Raw genomic sequence first — 17,247 nt, forward strand, 5'->3', positions numbered from 1 at the left:
GTGACACCTGTGACATCACAGGGCACGTGTCACAATGGGAGCAGCTATAAAAGGCCCCAGCAGGTAACGCTGGCTCAGTGTTGCTTGGGCAAGCGGTGAGTGCACACGTGGTGGGGAGGCTGGGCTGGGGACAAGGGCTGGGGCAGAAACGCTGCACCTGGGGCTGGGTTCTCCCCCTGCATGCAGGGACAGCCCTGATGGGAGAGCCCTGGGCAGGGCACCCTGCTGCTGCTGCTGCTGGGGCAGTGGGACAGGCGTTGGTACCTGCCAGCTGTCTGGGGCCCTGTCCTTCCTGCTCCCCGAGCCCTGAGGATTCCCGTCCCTGCTGCCCCCACTGCCGGCTGCCTCCCTCACAGCCCCACTCAAGGCCTTCTCTCCATCCTCCTGCAGACCATGAAAGCCGCAGTATTGCTTTTCGTGCTTTTGAAGAGCCTCATCCACTACCCACAGCTCGTGGGTGATGCTCAGGCTGAGGAAACACGTCTGCGCATGGAAGTGCGTGCAAAGCAGCTGGAATGGGAGAGGATTCGGATGAAGCGCGAGGCAGAGCAGCTCATCCTGAAGCAGGCGCAGCTCGTGCTGCTCCTGCAGCTCTTAGCTGTTACTGTGCTCCTAATTCTTGTCGTGGTCCTATGGTTGATGGGGTGCAAAAGGAGCCCTAGGAGAGAAGAGTATGAAGATGAAAACAGTGGTGCAAATGAAGAGGAAGTCAGAAATGGGGATGCAAATGTGGAAGTCAGTATTGGAAACGCAGAAGAAGATGATGCGAATCGGGAGGAAGGTAACAATGATGACGGCAATGTAGAGGAAGTCGGCAATGTTGCTGCAGATGGAGAAGATAATGTTGAAAACAGAGATGTCAATGAGGCTGCAAATGAAGAAAACAATGACCTTGCAGTCTATGAAAGACACAATGATTTTGATGATAGCATTGGAAGAATTCTACTGGAACGCATACAGTGGCCTGTGCAGGACCTGCAGAAAGGCTGTGCGTGGACAATGAACCTCATGGATGCTTATGCACATTACTTTGGACACGTCTTATCCAACAGCTTCTACCCAGTCCTGCAAAGAGCCATCGGGGTGGGCAGCGCCTTCGAAGGCTGGAGTCCCCGAGAGCAGGATGTTGTGTACCAGGTGCTCATACCCATGACTCCTCCCCGAGGCCACAGCTTCCACCTGGAGCTGGACTCTGCAGAGCAGAGGCAGGGGAGGAACTTCCGTGTCCGCGTGCAGCTGGAGTGCACCTGCAGCAAGGAGCAGCAGGCTGAGAACATGCTGTGCTTCCTGCACCACCCCGAGGAGGAGCTGAGGAGCAATCAGGATCCCAGCCTCCTGGACACCCTGTGCACCAACTCCTACCTGGATGTGCAGAAAACTGCTCGCTGGTTCTACCAGCTGGTGAGAGCCATCTGGCCAGCTTTGCCTCAGTCACAAAACTGGCATTTAATGCTGCTGCCCTCCAGACGTTCCTGCCAATTCCAGGTGACCAATGGCATAGAAATCTTCAGGATTGAGATGCTGTTTGGGGTGCAGATAGGCAACTCCGACGTCTTTGTAAGCAGTGAGCCTAAAGAGGACCACACCCAAAACACAACCTGGCCTGAGAGCTATGCTGTGGCAGAGATGAAGTTCTTCCAGCACATCGCCAGACAGGCACCTCCTGACAGTGTGCACCTGAGATGCCTGCAGTTCTTCACCCGTCTTGTGCTGGGCTTCTGCTTTCCCACCAACACCATGAAGACTGTTGTCATGCACCTGCTCAATGTGGTGCCTGTGTCACGGTGGCGCAGTAGAGATTTGCTGCAGCGACTGCTGGATATCAGCGATAGCCTGTGCTTATGTGTGCTAGCAAAACGCCTCAACCACTTCTTTGTCGGGAACCAGAGGCTGCCTCAGGACATCCGTTTACCCCCAGGTGTTCAAATGGCTCGGCCATACAATCTCTTCTATCGCCTGGCAGAGGAACCAGCTGCACACAACCAGGCGATAAACGACTACCAGGTTTTGCGAACGTGGTTCAGAAGAATCCTTCTCAGTGAACAGTGACATAGAACTAATGCACAGAGCTGTGCTTGTGCTGCTCACAGCTGGCAGCAGAGAGACACCTCATAGAACATATTTAGTGCTTTAAAGAAAAGAGAATATGTGCAACAGCTCTGCCGAAGGTCCCACAGCCTCTCCTGCCGCCTCAGCACGTGGACAGCCACAGGAGGGTTTATTCTACTTCCTTGCATCATTTCATTTTTAAAAAAGCCACCCGGATCTACATAAACGCCTTCTGGAATTTCCCCACTCCTAAGAATGTGCATGAAGAGAGAGCATGTCGTACATGTAGGGCCAAAGTCATCTAAGCCCACCTGTAACATGCAGTTGTATCCGGCCTTTCAGAAGGACCATGAAAAATTTAGACCATGAAAGCAGCAGAAATGTGGGACAGAAAAAAAAACAGGGCAAAAAGACCCAGTGGAAACGACAGCCCTGTTTGGCTGGCATCATTCAATGGACGGAAGAGACATGGACATCACTCGTACCCGGAAGAGACACCTTTATGTCAGCACTGGACAAACTGTCTTGGAACTTGTGAAGTTAGATTTTGGTGCTTTAGGCACTAACTTCATCAGATTATTTTTTAAATGAGCAAAGTAGCTAATAGTTGCTAAATTGTTGTTTACTGTAGAAGCACATCAGTCTCAAAAGCAAAGTCACAGACATTACAGTCCACGCTAAGTTTTGGTATAAAGTTGTAAATAGAAGCAGAAGCTGTTCCTGGAGGTCCCGGTGGGGCCGATGTTTCTGGGCAGCTCTTGTCTTCTTCTCAGGTGTTGATGGTGGCAGCAAGCAAAGCAAAGCAAAGCAAAGCAAAGCAAAGCAAAGCAAAGCAAAGCAAAAGCAATGGCCAAAAGCCATGGCAAAAAGCACTAGCTATTCCCAAGGCATGCTTTTGTAGAGAATTTTCTTAACAGGCTAAGACACAAACTCGGATCACCAGCCCTTAACCTATTAGAATTCTAGTTTTTTAGCACACCAGGTTATGTATAAACTATGCATATGGTCTACCTTGTTCTATCTGAAAAATGTAAGCAATATTCTTAGTATAGATCTTTTATGTATAAAACCATGTTCCTGGAGGCTCCACTGAAAACACTAGTATGTTTTTCATCCTTCACTAGAACTTGGACTTTTACTCTGGCATCTGAAACTCTTCACTCACTAAAAGCACAAGAGCTTCTGTTGAAACTTACTTGCTTAAAACATAAACTTACACCTCTATTATATGTATGAGTGGCTTCACATACTTTAATCCATTGTAAGGCTTTCTTTCAATCCCTGCACTCTGATTTCTCTCTAAAGAATTCAGAGAGACCCTCAATTCACTGACTCCAACATAACTGACCTGAAATTTTGTAGATATAAGAATTTAGTTGGTTTTTGTCATAGATATATGTATGGTGTATACATATTATATACTTGGAAGAGTATTAATTATCATATATTGTAAAACAAAATAACACAAAACAATATGAAATATGTTGATATTATATCCTGATAAAAAATAATTCTGGAGAGTTGAATATGTAATTATGGTTAAATAACAAGAATAAGAATAAGGATAAGGATAAGGATAAGGATAAGGATAAGGATAAGGATAAGGATAAGGATAAGGATAAGAATAAGAATAAGAATAAGAATAAGAATAAGAATAAATAAGAATAAGAATAAGAATAAGAATTAGGATAAGGATAAGGATAAGGATAAGGATAAGAATAAGAATAAGAATAAGAATAAGAATAAGAATAAGAATAAGAATAAGAGTTAGGATAAGGATAAGGATAAGGATAAGAATAAGAATAAGAATAAGAATAAGAATAGATAAGAATAAGAATAAGAATAAGATAAGGATAAGGATAAGGATAAGGATAAGGATAAGGATAAGGATAAGATAAGAATAAGAATAAGAATAAGAATAAGAATAAGAATAAGAATAAGAATAAGAATAAGGATAAGAAAAGAATAAGAATAAGAATAAGAATAAGGATAAGAATTGATAAGATAAGAATAAGAATAAGAATAAGAATAAGAATAGAATAAGAATAAGAATAAGAATTAGGATAAGAATTAGGATAAGGATAAGGATAAGAATAATAAGAATAAGAATAAGAATAAGAATAAGAATAAGAATAAGAATAAGAATAAAAAGAAGAATAGAGCACATATTAAGTATCACTGTCTGTTGTGAGATGTACAAATGCCCTCAGTGCAATTATATCTGGAAAGATTTTCATAGAGAAGATATATTTAATGTATATAACTCAGAGATAGATATTCTATAGGCATTATATATTTGTATAACTATATGATATATATTATTCATCCTATGCATACAATATATTACATATATTATTTTATCACAAGTAAAGCCATATCTGTGGTTGCTGTCTGTTGTGACCTATATTAGTGCTCTATAGTCAGTGCATTTCTGATTGGAGGGCTGTGAACTGCTTTATTCTTGTTTCAATAAAATACAACATATCAGAATGGGGATTGTGCAAGACTTTATTGATCTCAGCCACATCTATAGTGTTGCTAAAAGTCCTGCACTGTGAATGTGGGTTGGTGAGCTGCCTGCTTGAAATCAACCAAACTGACAGTGCTGAACAGGTTCTAATCAGAAATTAAGCCCAGCTGTCCCCAGCCCCTGTGATCACAGAATCACAGACTGGCTTGGCTTGGAAGGCTCCTCAGAAATTGCCTTGTCCCAGCCCTGCTGCCAAGGACAGGGACACCTTGCACTGGGCCAGGATGCTCCAACGCCCGCCCGGCCTGGCCTGGAGCACTGCCAGGGACGGGGCAGCCACAGCTCCTGTGGGCATGGGCCAGGGCCTCAGCAGCCCCAGGGGCCAGAATTTCCTGCACTCCTCCAGCCTAAACCCTCCCTGTGGCACTGGGAAGCCACCGGCCCTGGCGCTGTCCCTGCAGGCCCTGGCACACAGCCCCCGTGCAGGTCTGTGCTGGGCCCGTGCAGGGGCTGCAGGGCTGCAGGAAGGTGTCCCTGGAGAAGGCCTGGCACAGCCCTGGGGCCAGCAGGGGCACCATGAGGGCGGCAGGCGGGGCCTGGCACGGCCGTCGGGGCGCGAGGGCACAGGGCGGCGCCGAGGCCCTGGCAGCCGGAGCAGGAGCTCTGGAGCGCGGGCGGCACAGAGCCGTGGGCTCCCGCAGCTCTGCATCCCTCACGGCTGAGGCAGCTGCCCAGGCACAGCCGGCCGGGGACACGCGGCCACCCCGGGGCCACCCGCACGGGGACCCTGCTCTGGGGCCAGGCCAGGCCGCAGCAGGGAGCAGCCATGGGCTGTGCCCGGGGAGGGAACGGCTCTGCCAGGGACAGGGCTGTGCCAGCAGGGCAGCAGGGACAGCAGGGACAGACACAGCCACAGGGGACACGTGGCTGCACTCACTGGCAGCAGCACACAGGAACCTTCTCACTCTCTGCAACTCCCAGAAGGATGCTTGGGCTGCTGCATGTCAGTTTCTCTCCCAGGAAACAAGGGAGAGGGCAAGAGGGAATGGCCTCAACTTCTGTCATGGGTGCCTTCGATTGGGTGTTAGGGAATAATTTCTCCTCTGGAAAGGGTCAGCATCCACTGGCACAGGCTGCCCATGACATTGTGCAAATCATTGCTGGAGGCACTTCAGGAGTATGTGGATGTGGCACTTGGGGTCATGGTTATGAGGTGGACTTGTCAGTGTCAGGTTTGTGCCCTCTGACTTGATGGCAGGACCAATGTGGGGTGGGACACAGCCCAGGTGGTGGCAGCTCTCAGCTGGCTCAAGCCATACACATGAGCCTCCCATGTCAGCTAGCACCGGTGCTGACGGCCACTGGCAACAAGACACCTTACCCTACTGCAGAACCCTTTTAGGGTCAAGCTGGGGCAGGGAGTGGGGTTAGTGGGTCTCCCAGCTCTTGAGTACAAGGTGAGGAAAGAGACACCCTGCTACCCATCAAGCCCTTGGACTGACACATGGTAACAGAGGAAAGAGTAGGGCAAAAGCACAATTTCGAGTTCCATCTAGACAGCACAGAGAGGAGACCACTCAAATCCAGGTCACCAACGTTGAATATGTCACAGGCGGGGGAAAAGACTGCACACCAAAGACAACACAGAAACCAAACCCAAACAGTAATATTTGAATTTTCTGTGATTGATGGCTGAGAGTAGCTGCTGTGCAGTGATGATGGTCTCTTCTCTGAACACTCCTCATCTTTGCTCATCTCAGGGCTCTACAAAGCCAGGGGAGGGTTTCTTCCTGCTCTTGCCTGTGCTGAGACCAGTCTTGGGGTGCCCAATGCTGTTAGCAGGTGACCTGGTGAAGTTCTCTGCAAGCCACGCAGCCTTCCCCTCCAAGGCTCCAGAGACACGAGGACAGAAAGCTGCAGCCTAAGCTGCATTGCAGCAGCACCTTATTGAGCTTGTCTGTCCTCTGGCATTCCTCCTTCAGTGGGGGGCAGTGTGAATCTGAGCTGCTTTCACAGGGAATTCAGGGTTTGCCAGACTAGGGCCTTGCTGAAGGCAAAGGCCAAGGAAGGGCTCTCACTTGTGCTGTCACTGCCATGGAAGGTGCCAGAGCAAGAGGGCATTTCTTGTCTGCCAGGATTCCCTCTTCACAGTCTGGCCTTGCAGCTTTGCAAAATCCACACGGACATGCCAGGACACTCCAGCACTGTCTTTGACTCAAAACCTTTCAATTTTCTACTAGGAAAATTCTGAGTTTTTCTTCTGCTTGGAAGGCAATGGATTCCCTCAGTTGATGTATTTGGCACAAAGTTTCTCCTCACATGGAAATGCTTCCGGGCAGCCAGAAACTCTTCTGCCCACCAACAACCCATTTTGTCCCAGTGGATCGCGGGAAGCACATGGTGCAAAAGCATCACATTTCTCTCCTCTGAGAGGAGCTTGATTCTCAGCCCAACCAACTCAGCACAATGCAGATGGTCCATGAAGGGAGGTTGCAGCAATGTGGGGGTAATTCCATTGGCCCAGAAAGCAAACAATATGACCAGAGGAACACGACATCAAGTTAAGCCATGGGAGGTTTAGACTGGATCTCTAGGAAATCTTCCTTCAACAAAAAGGATATTATGCTTGGGAACAGGCTGCCTAGGAAAATGGTGGAGTTCCAATCCTCAAAAAGGTTTAAAAATCATGTGGATGGGGAATCTGGGGACCTGGCTGATTGGTGAAGTAGGCTGTGTTAAGTTTGGCATTGGACTGTGTGATCTTCAGGGACTTTTTCAACTGCAATGACTTTGAAGTGTAGGTCAAGCAGTGAGAAGTCAAAGCTTGGACTCAGTAATCTTCAAGTGTGCCTTCCAGCCTGGATATCTATGAGATTGCCAATGGAGGGCAGATGAAAAGCAATCCAAAAGAAAGAGCAATGGCAGATCTTTGAAGAAGCTTCACTCAAAGGCAGCCTTAAGCAGGACACCATGGCCACCCTGAGAGGCTGAGCCAGGGTGGGGACAAAGGGCGGGGTTGGCTGTGTTGTGATGTGCTGTGACACCTGTGACATCACAGGGCACGTGTCACAATGGGGCAGCTATAAAAGGCCCCAGCAGGTAACGCTGGCTCAGTGTTGCTTGGGCAAGCGGTGAGTGCACACGTGGTGGGGAGGCTGGGCTGGGGACAAGGGCTGGGGCAGAAACGCTGCACCTGGGGCTGGGTTCTCCCCCTGCATGCAGGGACAGCCCTGATGGGAGAGCCCTGGGCAGGGCACCCTGCTGCTGCTGCTGCTGGGGCAGTGGGACAGGCGTTGGTACCTGCCAGCTGTCTGGGGCCCTGTCCTTCCTGCTCCCCGAGCCCTGAGGATTCCCGTCCCTGCTGCCCCCACTGCCGGCTGCCTCCCTCACAGCCCCACTCAAGGCCTTCTCTCCATCCTCCTGCAGACCATGAAAGCCGCAGTATTGCTTTTCGTGCTTTTGAAGAGCCTCATCCACTACCCACAGCTCGTGGGTGATGCTCAGGCTGAGGAAACACGTCTGCGCATGGAAGTGCGTGCAAAGCAGCTGGAATGGGAGAGGATTCGGATGAAGCGCGAGGCAGAGAGCTCATCCTGAAGCAGGCGCAGCTCGTGCTGCTCCTGCAGCTCTTAGCTGTTACTGTGCTCCTAATTCTTGTCGTGGTCCTATGGTTGATGGGGTGCAAAAGGAGCCGGAGAGAAGAGTATGAAGATGAAAACAGTGGTGCAAATGAAGAGGAAGTCAGAAATGGGATGCAAATGTGGAAGTCAGTATTGGAAACGCAGAAGAAGATGATGCGAATCGGGAGGAAGGTAACAATGATGACGGCAATGTAGAGGAAGTCGGCAATGTTGCTGCAGATGGAGAAGATAATGTTGAAAACAGAGATGTCAATGAGGCTGCAAATGAAGAAAACAATGACCTTGCAGTCTATGAAAGACACAATGATTTTGATGATAGCATTGGAAGAATTCTACTGGAACGCATACAGTGGCCTGTGCAGGACCTGCAGAAAGGCTGTGCGTGGACAATGAACCTCATGGATGCTTATGCACATTACTTTGGACACGTCTTATCCAACAGCTTCTACCCAGTCCTGCAAAGAGCCATCGGGGTGGGCAGCGCCTTCGAAGGCTGGAGTCCCCGAGAGCAGGATGTTGTGTACCAGGTGCTCATACCCATGACTCCTCCCCGAGGCCACAGCTTCCACCTGGAGCTGGACTCTGCAGAGCAGAGGCAGGGGAGGAACTTCCGTGTCCGCGTGCAGCTGGAGTGCACCTGCAGCAAGGAGCAGCAGGCTGAGAACATGCTGTGCTTCCTGCACCACCCCGAGGAGGAGCTGAGGAGCAATCAGGATCCCAGCCTCCTGGACACCCTGTGCACCAACTCCTACCTGGATGTGCAGAAAACTGCTCGCTGGTTCTACCAGCTGGTGAGAGCCATCTGGCCAGCTTTGCCTCAGTCACAAAACTGGCATTTAATGCTGCTGCCCTCCAGACGTTCCTGCCAATTCCAGGTGACCAATGGCATAGAAATCTTCAGGATTGAGATGCTGTTTGGGGTGCAGATAGGCAACTCCGACGTCTTTGTAAGCAGTGAGCCTAAAGAGGACCACACCCAAAACACAACCTGGCCTGAGAGCTATGCTGTGGCAGAGATGAAGTTCTTCCAGCACATCGCCAGACAGGCACCTCCTGACAGTGTGCACCTGAGATGCCTGCAGTTCTTCACCCGTCTTGTGCTGGGCTTCTGCTTTCCCACCAACACCATGAAGACTGTTGTCATGCACCTGCTCAATGTGGTGCCTGTGTCACAGGTGCGCAGTAGAGATTTGCTGCAGAGGCTGCTGGATATCAGCGATAGCCTGTGCTTATGTGTGCTAGCAAAACGCCTCAACCACTTCTTTGTCGGGAACCAGAGGCTGCCTCAGGACATCCGTTTACCCCCAGGTGTTCAAATGGCTCGGCCGTACAATCTCTTCTATCGCCTGGCAGAGGAACCAGCTGCACACAACCAGGCGATAAACGACTACCAGGTTTTGCGAACGTGGTTCAGAAGAATCCTTCTCAGTGAACAGTGACATAGAATTCTAATGCACAGAGCTGTGCTTGTGCTGCTCACAGCTGGCAGCAGAGAGACACCTCATAGAACATATTTAGTGCTTTAAAGAAAAGAGAATATGTGCAACAGCTCTGGCGAAGGTCCCACAGCCTCTCCTGCCGCCTCAGCACGTGGACAGCCACAGGAGGGTTTATTCTACTTCCTTGCATCATTTCATTTTTAAAAAAGCCACCCGGATCTACATAAACGCCTTCTGGAATTTCCCCACTCCTAAGAATGTGCATGAAGAGAGAGCATGTCGTACATGTAGGGCCAAAGTCATCTAAGCCCACCTGTAACATGCAGTTGTATCCGGCCTTTCAGAAGGACCATGAAAAATTTAGACCATGAAAGCAGCAGAAATGTGGGACAGAAAAAAAAACAGGGCAAAAAGACCCAGTGGAAACGACAGCCTGTTTGGCTGGCATCATTCAATGGACGGAAGAGACATGGACATCACTTGTACCCGGAAGAGACACCTTTATGTCAGCACTGGACAAACTGTCTTGGAACTTGTGAAGTTAGATTTTGGTGCTTTAGGCACTAACTTCATCAGATTATTTTTTTAAATGAGCAAAGTAGCTAATAGTTGCTAAATTGTTGTTTACTGTAGAAGCACATCAGTCTCAAAAGCAAAGTCACAGACATTACAGTCCACGCTAAGTTTTGGTATAAAGTTGTAAATAGAAGCAGAAGCTGTGGAGGTCCCGGTGGGGCCGATGTTTCTGGGCAGCTCTTGTCTTCTTCTCAGGTGTTGATGGTGGCAGCAAGCAAAGCAAAGCAAAGCAAAGCAAAGCAAAGCAAAGCAAAGCAAAGCAAAAGCAATGGCCAAAAGCCATGGCAAAAAGCACTAGCTATTCCCAAGGCATGCTTTTGTAGAGAATTTTCTTAACAGGCTAAGACACAAACTCGGATCACCAGCCCTTAACCTATTAGAATTCTAGTTTTTTAGCACACCAGGTTATGTATAAACTATGCATATGGTCTACCTTGTTCTATCTGAAAAATGTAAGCAATATTCTTAGTATAGATCTTTTATGTATAAAACCATGTTCCTGGAGGCTCCACTGAAAACACTAGTATGTTTTTCATCCTTCACTAGAACTTGGACTTTTACTCTGGCATCTGAAACTCTTCACTCACTAAAAGCACAAGAGCTTCTGTTGAAACTTACTTGCTTAAAACATAAACTTACACCTCTATTATATGTATGAGTGGCTTCACATACTTTAATCCATTGTAAGGCTTTCTTTCAATCCCTGCACTCTGATTTCTCTCTAAAGAATTCAGAGAGACCCTCAATTCACTGACTCCAACATAACTGACCTGAAATTTTGTAGATATAAGAATTTAGTTGGTTTTTGTCATAGATATATGTATGGTGTATACATATTATATACTTGGAAGAGTATTAATTATCATATATTGTAAAACAAAATAACACAAAACAATATGAAATATGTTGATATTATATCCTGATAAAAAATAATTCTGGAGAGTTGAATATGTAATTATGGTTAAATAACAAGAATAAGAATAAGAATAAGAATAAGAATAAGAATAAGAATAAGAATAAGAATAAGTAAGAATAAGAATAAGAATAAGAATAAGGATTAGGATAAGGATAAGGATAAGGATAGGGATAAGGATAAGGATAAGGATAGGATAAGGATAAGGATAAGGATAAGGATAAGGATAAGGATAAGAATAAGAATAAGAATAAGGATAAGGATAAAGATAAGAATAAGAATAAGAATTAGGATAAGGATAAGGATAAGGATAAGAATAAGAATAAGAATAAGAATAAGAATAAGAATAAGAATAAGAATAAGAATAAGAATAAGAGTAAGAATAAGAATAAGAATAAGGATTAGGATAAGGATTAGGATAAGAATAAGAATAAGAATAAGAATAAGAATAAGAATAAGAATAAGAATAAGAATAAGAATAAGAATAAGATAATAACAGGATAAGGATAAGGATATAAGAATAAGAATAAGAATAAGAATAAGAATAAGAATAAGAATAAGAATAAGAATAAGGATTAGGATAAGGATTAGGATAAGAATAAGAATAAGAATAAGAATAAGAATAAGAATAAGAATAAGAATAGAGCACATATTAAGTATCACTGTCTGTTGTGAGATGTACAAATCCCTCAGTGCAATTATATCTGGAAAGATTTTCATAGAGAAGATATATTTATAATGTATATAACTCAGAGATAGATATTCTATAGGCATTATATATTTATATAACTATATGATATATATTATTCATCCTATGCATACAATATATTACATATATTATTTTATCACAAGTAAAGCCATATCTGTGGTTGCTGTCTGTTGTGACCTATATTAGTGCTCTATAGTCAGTGCATTTCTGATTGGAGGGCTGTAAACTGCTTTATTCTTGTTTCAATAAAATACAACATATCAGAATGGGGATTGTGCAAGACTTTATTGATCTCAGCCAGACCTACACTACTGGTAAAAGTCACACATTGGGAAACTGGGCACGTGAGCTGCCTGCTTGAAATCAACCAAACTGACAGTGCTGAACAGGTTCTAATCAGAAATTAAGCCTAGCTGTCCCCAGCCCCTGTGATCACAGAATCACAGACTGGCTTGGCTTGGAAGGCTCCTCAGAAATTGCCTTGTCCCAGCCCTGCTGCCAAGGACAGGGACACCTTGCACTGGGCCAGGATGCTCCAAGCGCCACCCAGCCTGGCCTGGAGCACTGCCAGGGCCGGGGCAGCCACAGCTCCTGTGGGCAGCGTGGGCCAGGGCCTCAGCAGCCCCAGGGGCCAGAATTTCCTGCACTCCTCCAGCCTAAACCCTCCCTGTGGCACTGGGAAGCCACCGGCCCTGGCGCTGTCCCTGCAGGCCCTGGCACACAGCCCCCGTGCAGGTCTGTGCTGGGCCCGTGCAGGGGCTGCAGGGCTGCAGGAAGGTGTCCCTGGAGAAGGCCTGGCACAGCCCTGGGGCCAGCAGGGGCACCATGAGGGCGGCAGGCGGGGCCTGGCACGGCCGTCGGGGCGCGAGGGCACAGGGCGGGCGCCGAGGCCCTGGCAGCCGGAGCAGGAGCTCTGGAGCGCGGGCGGCACAGAGCCGTGGGCTCCCGCAGCTCTGCATCCCTCACGGCTGAGGCAGCTGCCCAGGCACAGCCGGCCGGGGACACGCGGCCACCCCGGGGCCACCCGCACGGGGACCCTGCTCTGGGGCCAGGCCAGGCCGCAGCAGGGAGCAGCCATGGGCTGTGCCCGGGGAGGGAACGGCTCTGCCAGGGACAGGGCTGTGCCAGCAGGGCAGCAGGGACAGCAGGGACAGACACAGCCACAGGGGACACGTGGCTGCACTCACTGGCAGCAGCACACAGGAACCTTCTCACTCTCTGCAACTCCCAGACAGGACGCTTGGGCTGCTGCATGTCAGGCTCTGCTCCCAGGAAACAAGGGAGAGGACAAGAGGGAATGGCCTCAAGTTCTGCCACGGGAGGCTTAGATTGGGTGTTAGGGAATAATTTCTCCTCTAGAAAGGTCTGCAAGCACTTCCACAGGCTGCCCATGAAATTGTTGCAATTGTCATTGCTGGAGGCACTTCAGGAACGTGTGGATGTGGCACTTGGGGTCATGGTTATGAGGTGGACTTGTCAGTGTCAGGTTTGTGCCCTCTGACTTGATGGCAGGACCAATGTGGGGTGGGACACAGCCCAGGTGGTGGCAGCTCTCAGCAGCTCAAGCCATACAGATGAGCCTCCCATGTCAGCTAGCACCGGTGCTGACGGCCACTGGCAACAAGACACCTTACCCTACTGCAGAACCCTTTTAGGGTCAAGCTGGGGCAGGGAGTGGGGTTAGTGGGTCTCCCAGCTCTTGAGTACAAGGTGAGGAAAGAGACACCCTGTTACCCATCAAGCCCTTGGACTGACACATGGTAACAGAGGAAAGAGTAGGGCAAAGGCACAATTTCGAGTTCCATCTAGGCAGCACAGAGAGGAGGCCACTCAAATACAGGTCACCAACGTTGAATATGTCACAGGTGGGGAAAGGCTGCACACCAAAGACAACCCAGAAACCAAACCCAGACAGTAATATTTGAATTTTTTGTGATTGATGGCTAAGAGTAGCTGCTGTGCAGTGATGATGGTCTCTTTGCACACTCCTCATCTTTGCTCATCTCAGGGCTCTACAAAGCCAGGGGAGGGTTTCTTCCTGCTCTTGCCTGTGCTGAGACCAGTCTTGGGGTGCCCAATGCTGTTAGCAGGTGACCTGGTGAAGTTCTCTGCAAGCCACGCAGCCTTCCCCTCCAAGGCTCCAGAGACACGAGGACAGAAAGCTGCAGCCTAAGCTGCATTGCAGCAGCACCTTATTGAGCTTGTCTGTCCTCTGGCATTCCTCCTTCAGTGGGGGGCAGTGTGAATCTGAGCTGCTTTCACAGGGAATTCAGGATTTGCCCAGACTAGGGCCTTGCTGAAGGCAAAGGCCAAGGAATGGCTCTCACTTGTGCTGTCACTGCCATGGAAGGTGCCAGAGCAAGAGGGCATTTCTTGTCTGCCAGGATTCCCTCTTCACAGTCTGGCCTTGCAGCTTTGCAAAATCCACACGGACATGCCAGGACACTCCAGCACTGTCTTTGACTCAAAACCTTTCAATTTTCTACTAGGAAAATTCTGAGTTTTTCTTCTGCTTGGAAGGCAATGGATTCCCTCAGTTGATGTATTTGGCACAAAGTTTCTCCTCACATGGAAATGCTTCCGGGCAGCCAGAAACTCTTCTGCCCACCAACAACCCATTTTGTCCCAGTGGATCACGGGAAGCACATGGTGCAAAAGCATCACATTTCTCTCCTCTGAGAGGAGCTTGATTCTCAGCCCAACCAACTCAGCACAATGCAGATGGTCCATGAGGGAGGTTGCAGCAATGTGGGGGTAATTCCATTGGCCCAGAAAGCAAACAATATGACCAGAGGAACACACATCAAGTTAAGCCATGGGAGGTTTAGACTGGATCTCTAGGAAATCTTCCTTCAACAAAAAGGATATTATGCTTGGGAACAGGCTGCCTAGGAAAATGGTGGAGCTCCAATCCTCAAAAAGGTTTAAAAATCATGTGGATGGGATCTGGGGACCTGGCTGATTGGTGCAGTAGGCTGTGTTAAGTTTGGCATTGGACTGTGTGATCTTCAGGGACTTTTTCAACTGCAATGACTTTGAAGTGTAGGTCAAGCAGTGAGAAGTCAAAGCTTGGACTCAGTAATCTTCAAGTGTGCCTTCCAGCCTGGATATCTATGATTGCCAATGGAGGGCAGATGAAAAGCAATCCAAAAGAAAGAGCAATGGCAGATCTTTGAAGAAGCTTCACTCAAAGGCAGCCTTAAGCATTACACCATGGCCACCCTGAGAGGCTGAGCCAGGGTGGGGACAAAGGGCGGGGTTGGCTGTGTTGTGATGTGCTGTGACACCTGTGACATCACAGGGCACGTGTCACAATGGGGGCAGCTATAAAAGGCCCCAGCAGGTAACGCTGGCTCAGTGTTGCTTGGGCAAGCGGTGAGTGCACACGTGGTGGGGAGGCTGGGCTGGGGACAAGGGCTGGGGCAGAAACGCTGCACCTGGGGCTGGGTTCTCCCCCTGCATGCAGGGACAGCCCCTGATGGGAGAGCCCTGGGCAGGGCACCCTGCTGCTGCTGCTGCTGGGGGCAGTGGGACAGGCGTTGCTGCCTGCCAGCTGTCTGGGGCCCTGTCCTTCCTGCTCCCCGAGCCCTGAGGACTCCCGTCCCTGCTGCCCCCACTGCCGGCTGCCTCCCTCACAGCCCCACTCAAGGCCTTCTCTCCATCCTCCTGCAGACCATGAAAGCCGCAGTATTGCTTTTCGTGCTTTTGAAGAGCCTCATCCACTACCCACAGCTCGTGGGTGATGCTCAGGCTGAGGAAACACGTCTGCGCATGGAAGCGCGTGCAAAGCAGCTGGAATGGGAGAGGATTCGGATGGAGCGGGAGGCGGAGCAGCTCATCCTCAAGCAGGTGCAGCATGTGGAGCTCTTGCAGCTCTTAGCTGTTACTGTGCTCCTAATTCTTGTCGTGGTCCTATGGTTGATGGGGTGCCAAAGGAGCCTGAGGAGAGAAGAGTATGAATACTATAAGAATAGGTCAAATGAAGAGGAAGTCAGAAATGGAGATGCAAATGTGGAAGTCAGTATTGGAAACGCAGAAGAAGATGATGCGAATCGGGAGGAAGGTAACAATGATGACGGAAATGTAGAGGAAGTCGGCAATGTTGCTGCAAATGGAGAAGATAATGTTGAAAACAGAGTTGTCAATGGGTCTGCAAATGAAGAAAACAATGACCTTGCAGTCTATGAAAGACACAATGATTTTGACGATAACTTTGGTAGAATTCTACTGGAACGCATACAGTGGCCTGTACAGGACCTGCAGGCGGGCTGTGCGTGGACAATGAACCTCATGGATGCTTATGCACATTACTTTGGACACGTCTTATCCAACAGCTTCTACCCAGTCCTGCAAAGAGCCATCGGGGTGGGCAGCGCCTTCGAAGGCTGGAGTCCCCGAGAGCAGGATGTTGTGTACCAGGTGCTCATACCCATGACTCCTCCCCAAGGCCACAGCTTCCACCTGGAGCTGGACTCTGCAGAGCAGAGGCAGGGGAGGAACTTCCGTGTCCGCGTGCAGCTGGAGTGCACCTGCAGCAAGGAGCAGCAGGCTGAGAACATGCTGTGCTTCCTGCACCACCCCGAGGAGGAGCTGAGGAGCAATCAGGATCCCAGCCTCCTGGACACCCTGTGCACCAACTCCTACCTGGATGTGCAGAAAACTGCCCGCTGGTTCTACCAGCTGGTGAGAGCCATCTGGCCAGCTTTGCCTCAGTCACACAACTGGCATTTAAAGCTGCTGCCCTCCAGACGCTCCTGCCAATTCCAGGTGACCAATGGCATAGAAGTCTACAGGATTGAGATACTGTTTGGGGTCCAGAGAGGTGACTCCGACATCTTTGTGAGCAGCGAGCCTAGAGAGGCCCACACCCAAAACACAACCTGGCCTGAGAGCTATGCTGTGGCAGAGATGAAGTTCTTCCAGCACATCGCCAGACAGGCACCTCCTGACAGTGTGCACCTGAGATGCCTGCAGTTCTTCACCCGTCTTGTGCTGGGCTTCTGCTTTCCCACCTACACCATGAAGACTCTTGTCATGCACCTGCTCAATGCGGTGCCTGTGTCACAGTGGCGCAGGAGAGATTTGCTGCAGAGGCTGCTGGATATCAGCGATAGCCTGTGCTTATGTGTGCTAGCAAAACGCCTCAACCACTTCTTTGTCGGGAACCAGAGGCTGCCTCAGGACATCCGTTTACCCCCAGATGTTCAAATGGCTCGGCCATACAATCTCTTCTATCGCCTGGCAGAGGAACCAGCGGCACACAACCAGGCCATTAATGAGTACCGGGCCTTGCGAAGGTGGTTCAAAAGAATCATTCTTAGTAGAAACTGAATGAAAGGAGTAATGCACAGAGCCGTGCTAGTGTGCTCACAGCTGGCAGCAGAGAGACACCTCATAAAACATATTTAGTGCTTTAACGAAAAGAGAATATGTGCAACAGCTCTGCCTAA

At 49.1% G+C, this 17,247-nt stretch overlaps 2 protein-coding genes across 2 annotated transcripts; both read left to right on the forward strand.

Annotated features, from left to right (window-relative positions):
* The first annotated feature begins 489 nt into the window (after window positions 1–489).
* Window positions 490–2,049, forward strand: LOC130266680 (inositol 1,4,5-trisphosphate receptor-interacting protein-like 1). The gene has a single exon (XM_056515955.1). The coding sequence runs from the start codon at window positions 490–492 to the stop codon at window positions 2,047–2,049; it is 1,560 nt and encodes a 519-aa protein (XP_056371930.1).
* A 13,423-nt stretch (window positions 2,050–15,472) lies between these two features.
* Window positions 15,473–17,128, forward strand: LOC130266681 (inositol 1,4,5-trisphosphate receptor-interacting protein-like 1). The gene has a single exon (XM_056515956.1). It carries the CDS (start codon window positions 15,473–15,475, stop codon window positions 17,126–17,128), a length of 1,656 nt encoding a protein of 551 aa, XP_056371931.1.
* Window positions 17,129–17,247: the final 119 nt, after the last annotated feature.

Source organism: Oenanthe melanoleuca, unplaced genomic scaffold, assembly GCF_029582105.1.
Source record: "Oenanthe melanoleuca isolate GR-GAL-2019-014 unplaced genomic scaffold, OMel1.0 S145, whole genome shotgun sequence".
Classification (NCBI taxonomy): domain Eukaryota; kingdom Metazoa; phylum Chordata; class Aves; order Passeriformes; family Muscicapidae; genus Oenanthe; species Oenanthe melanoleuca.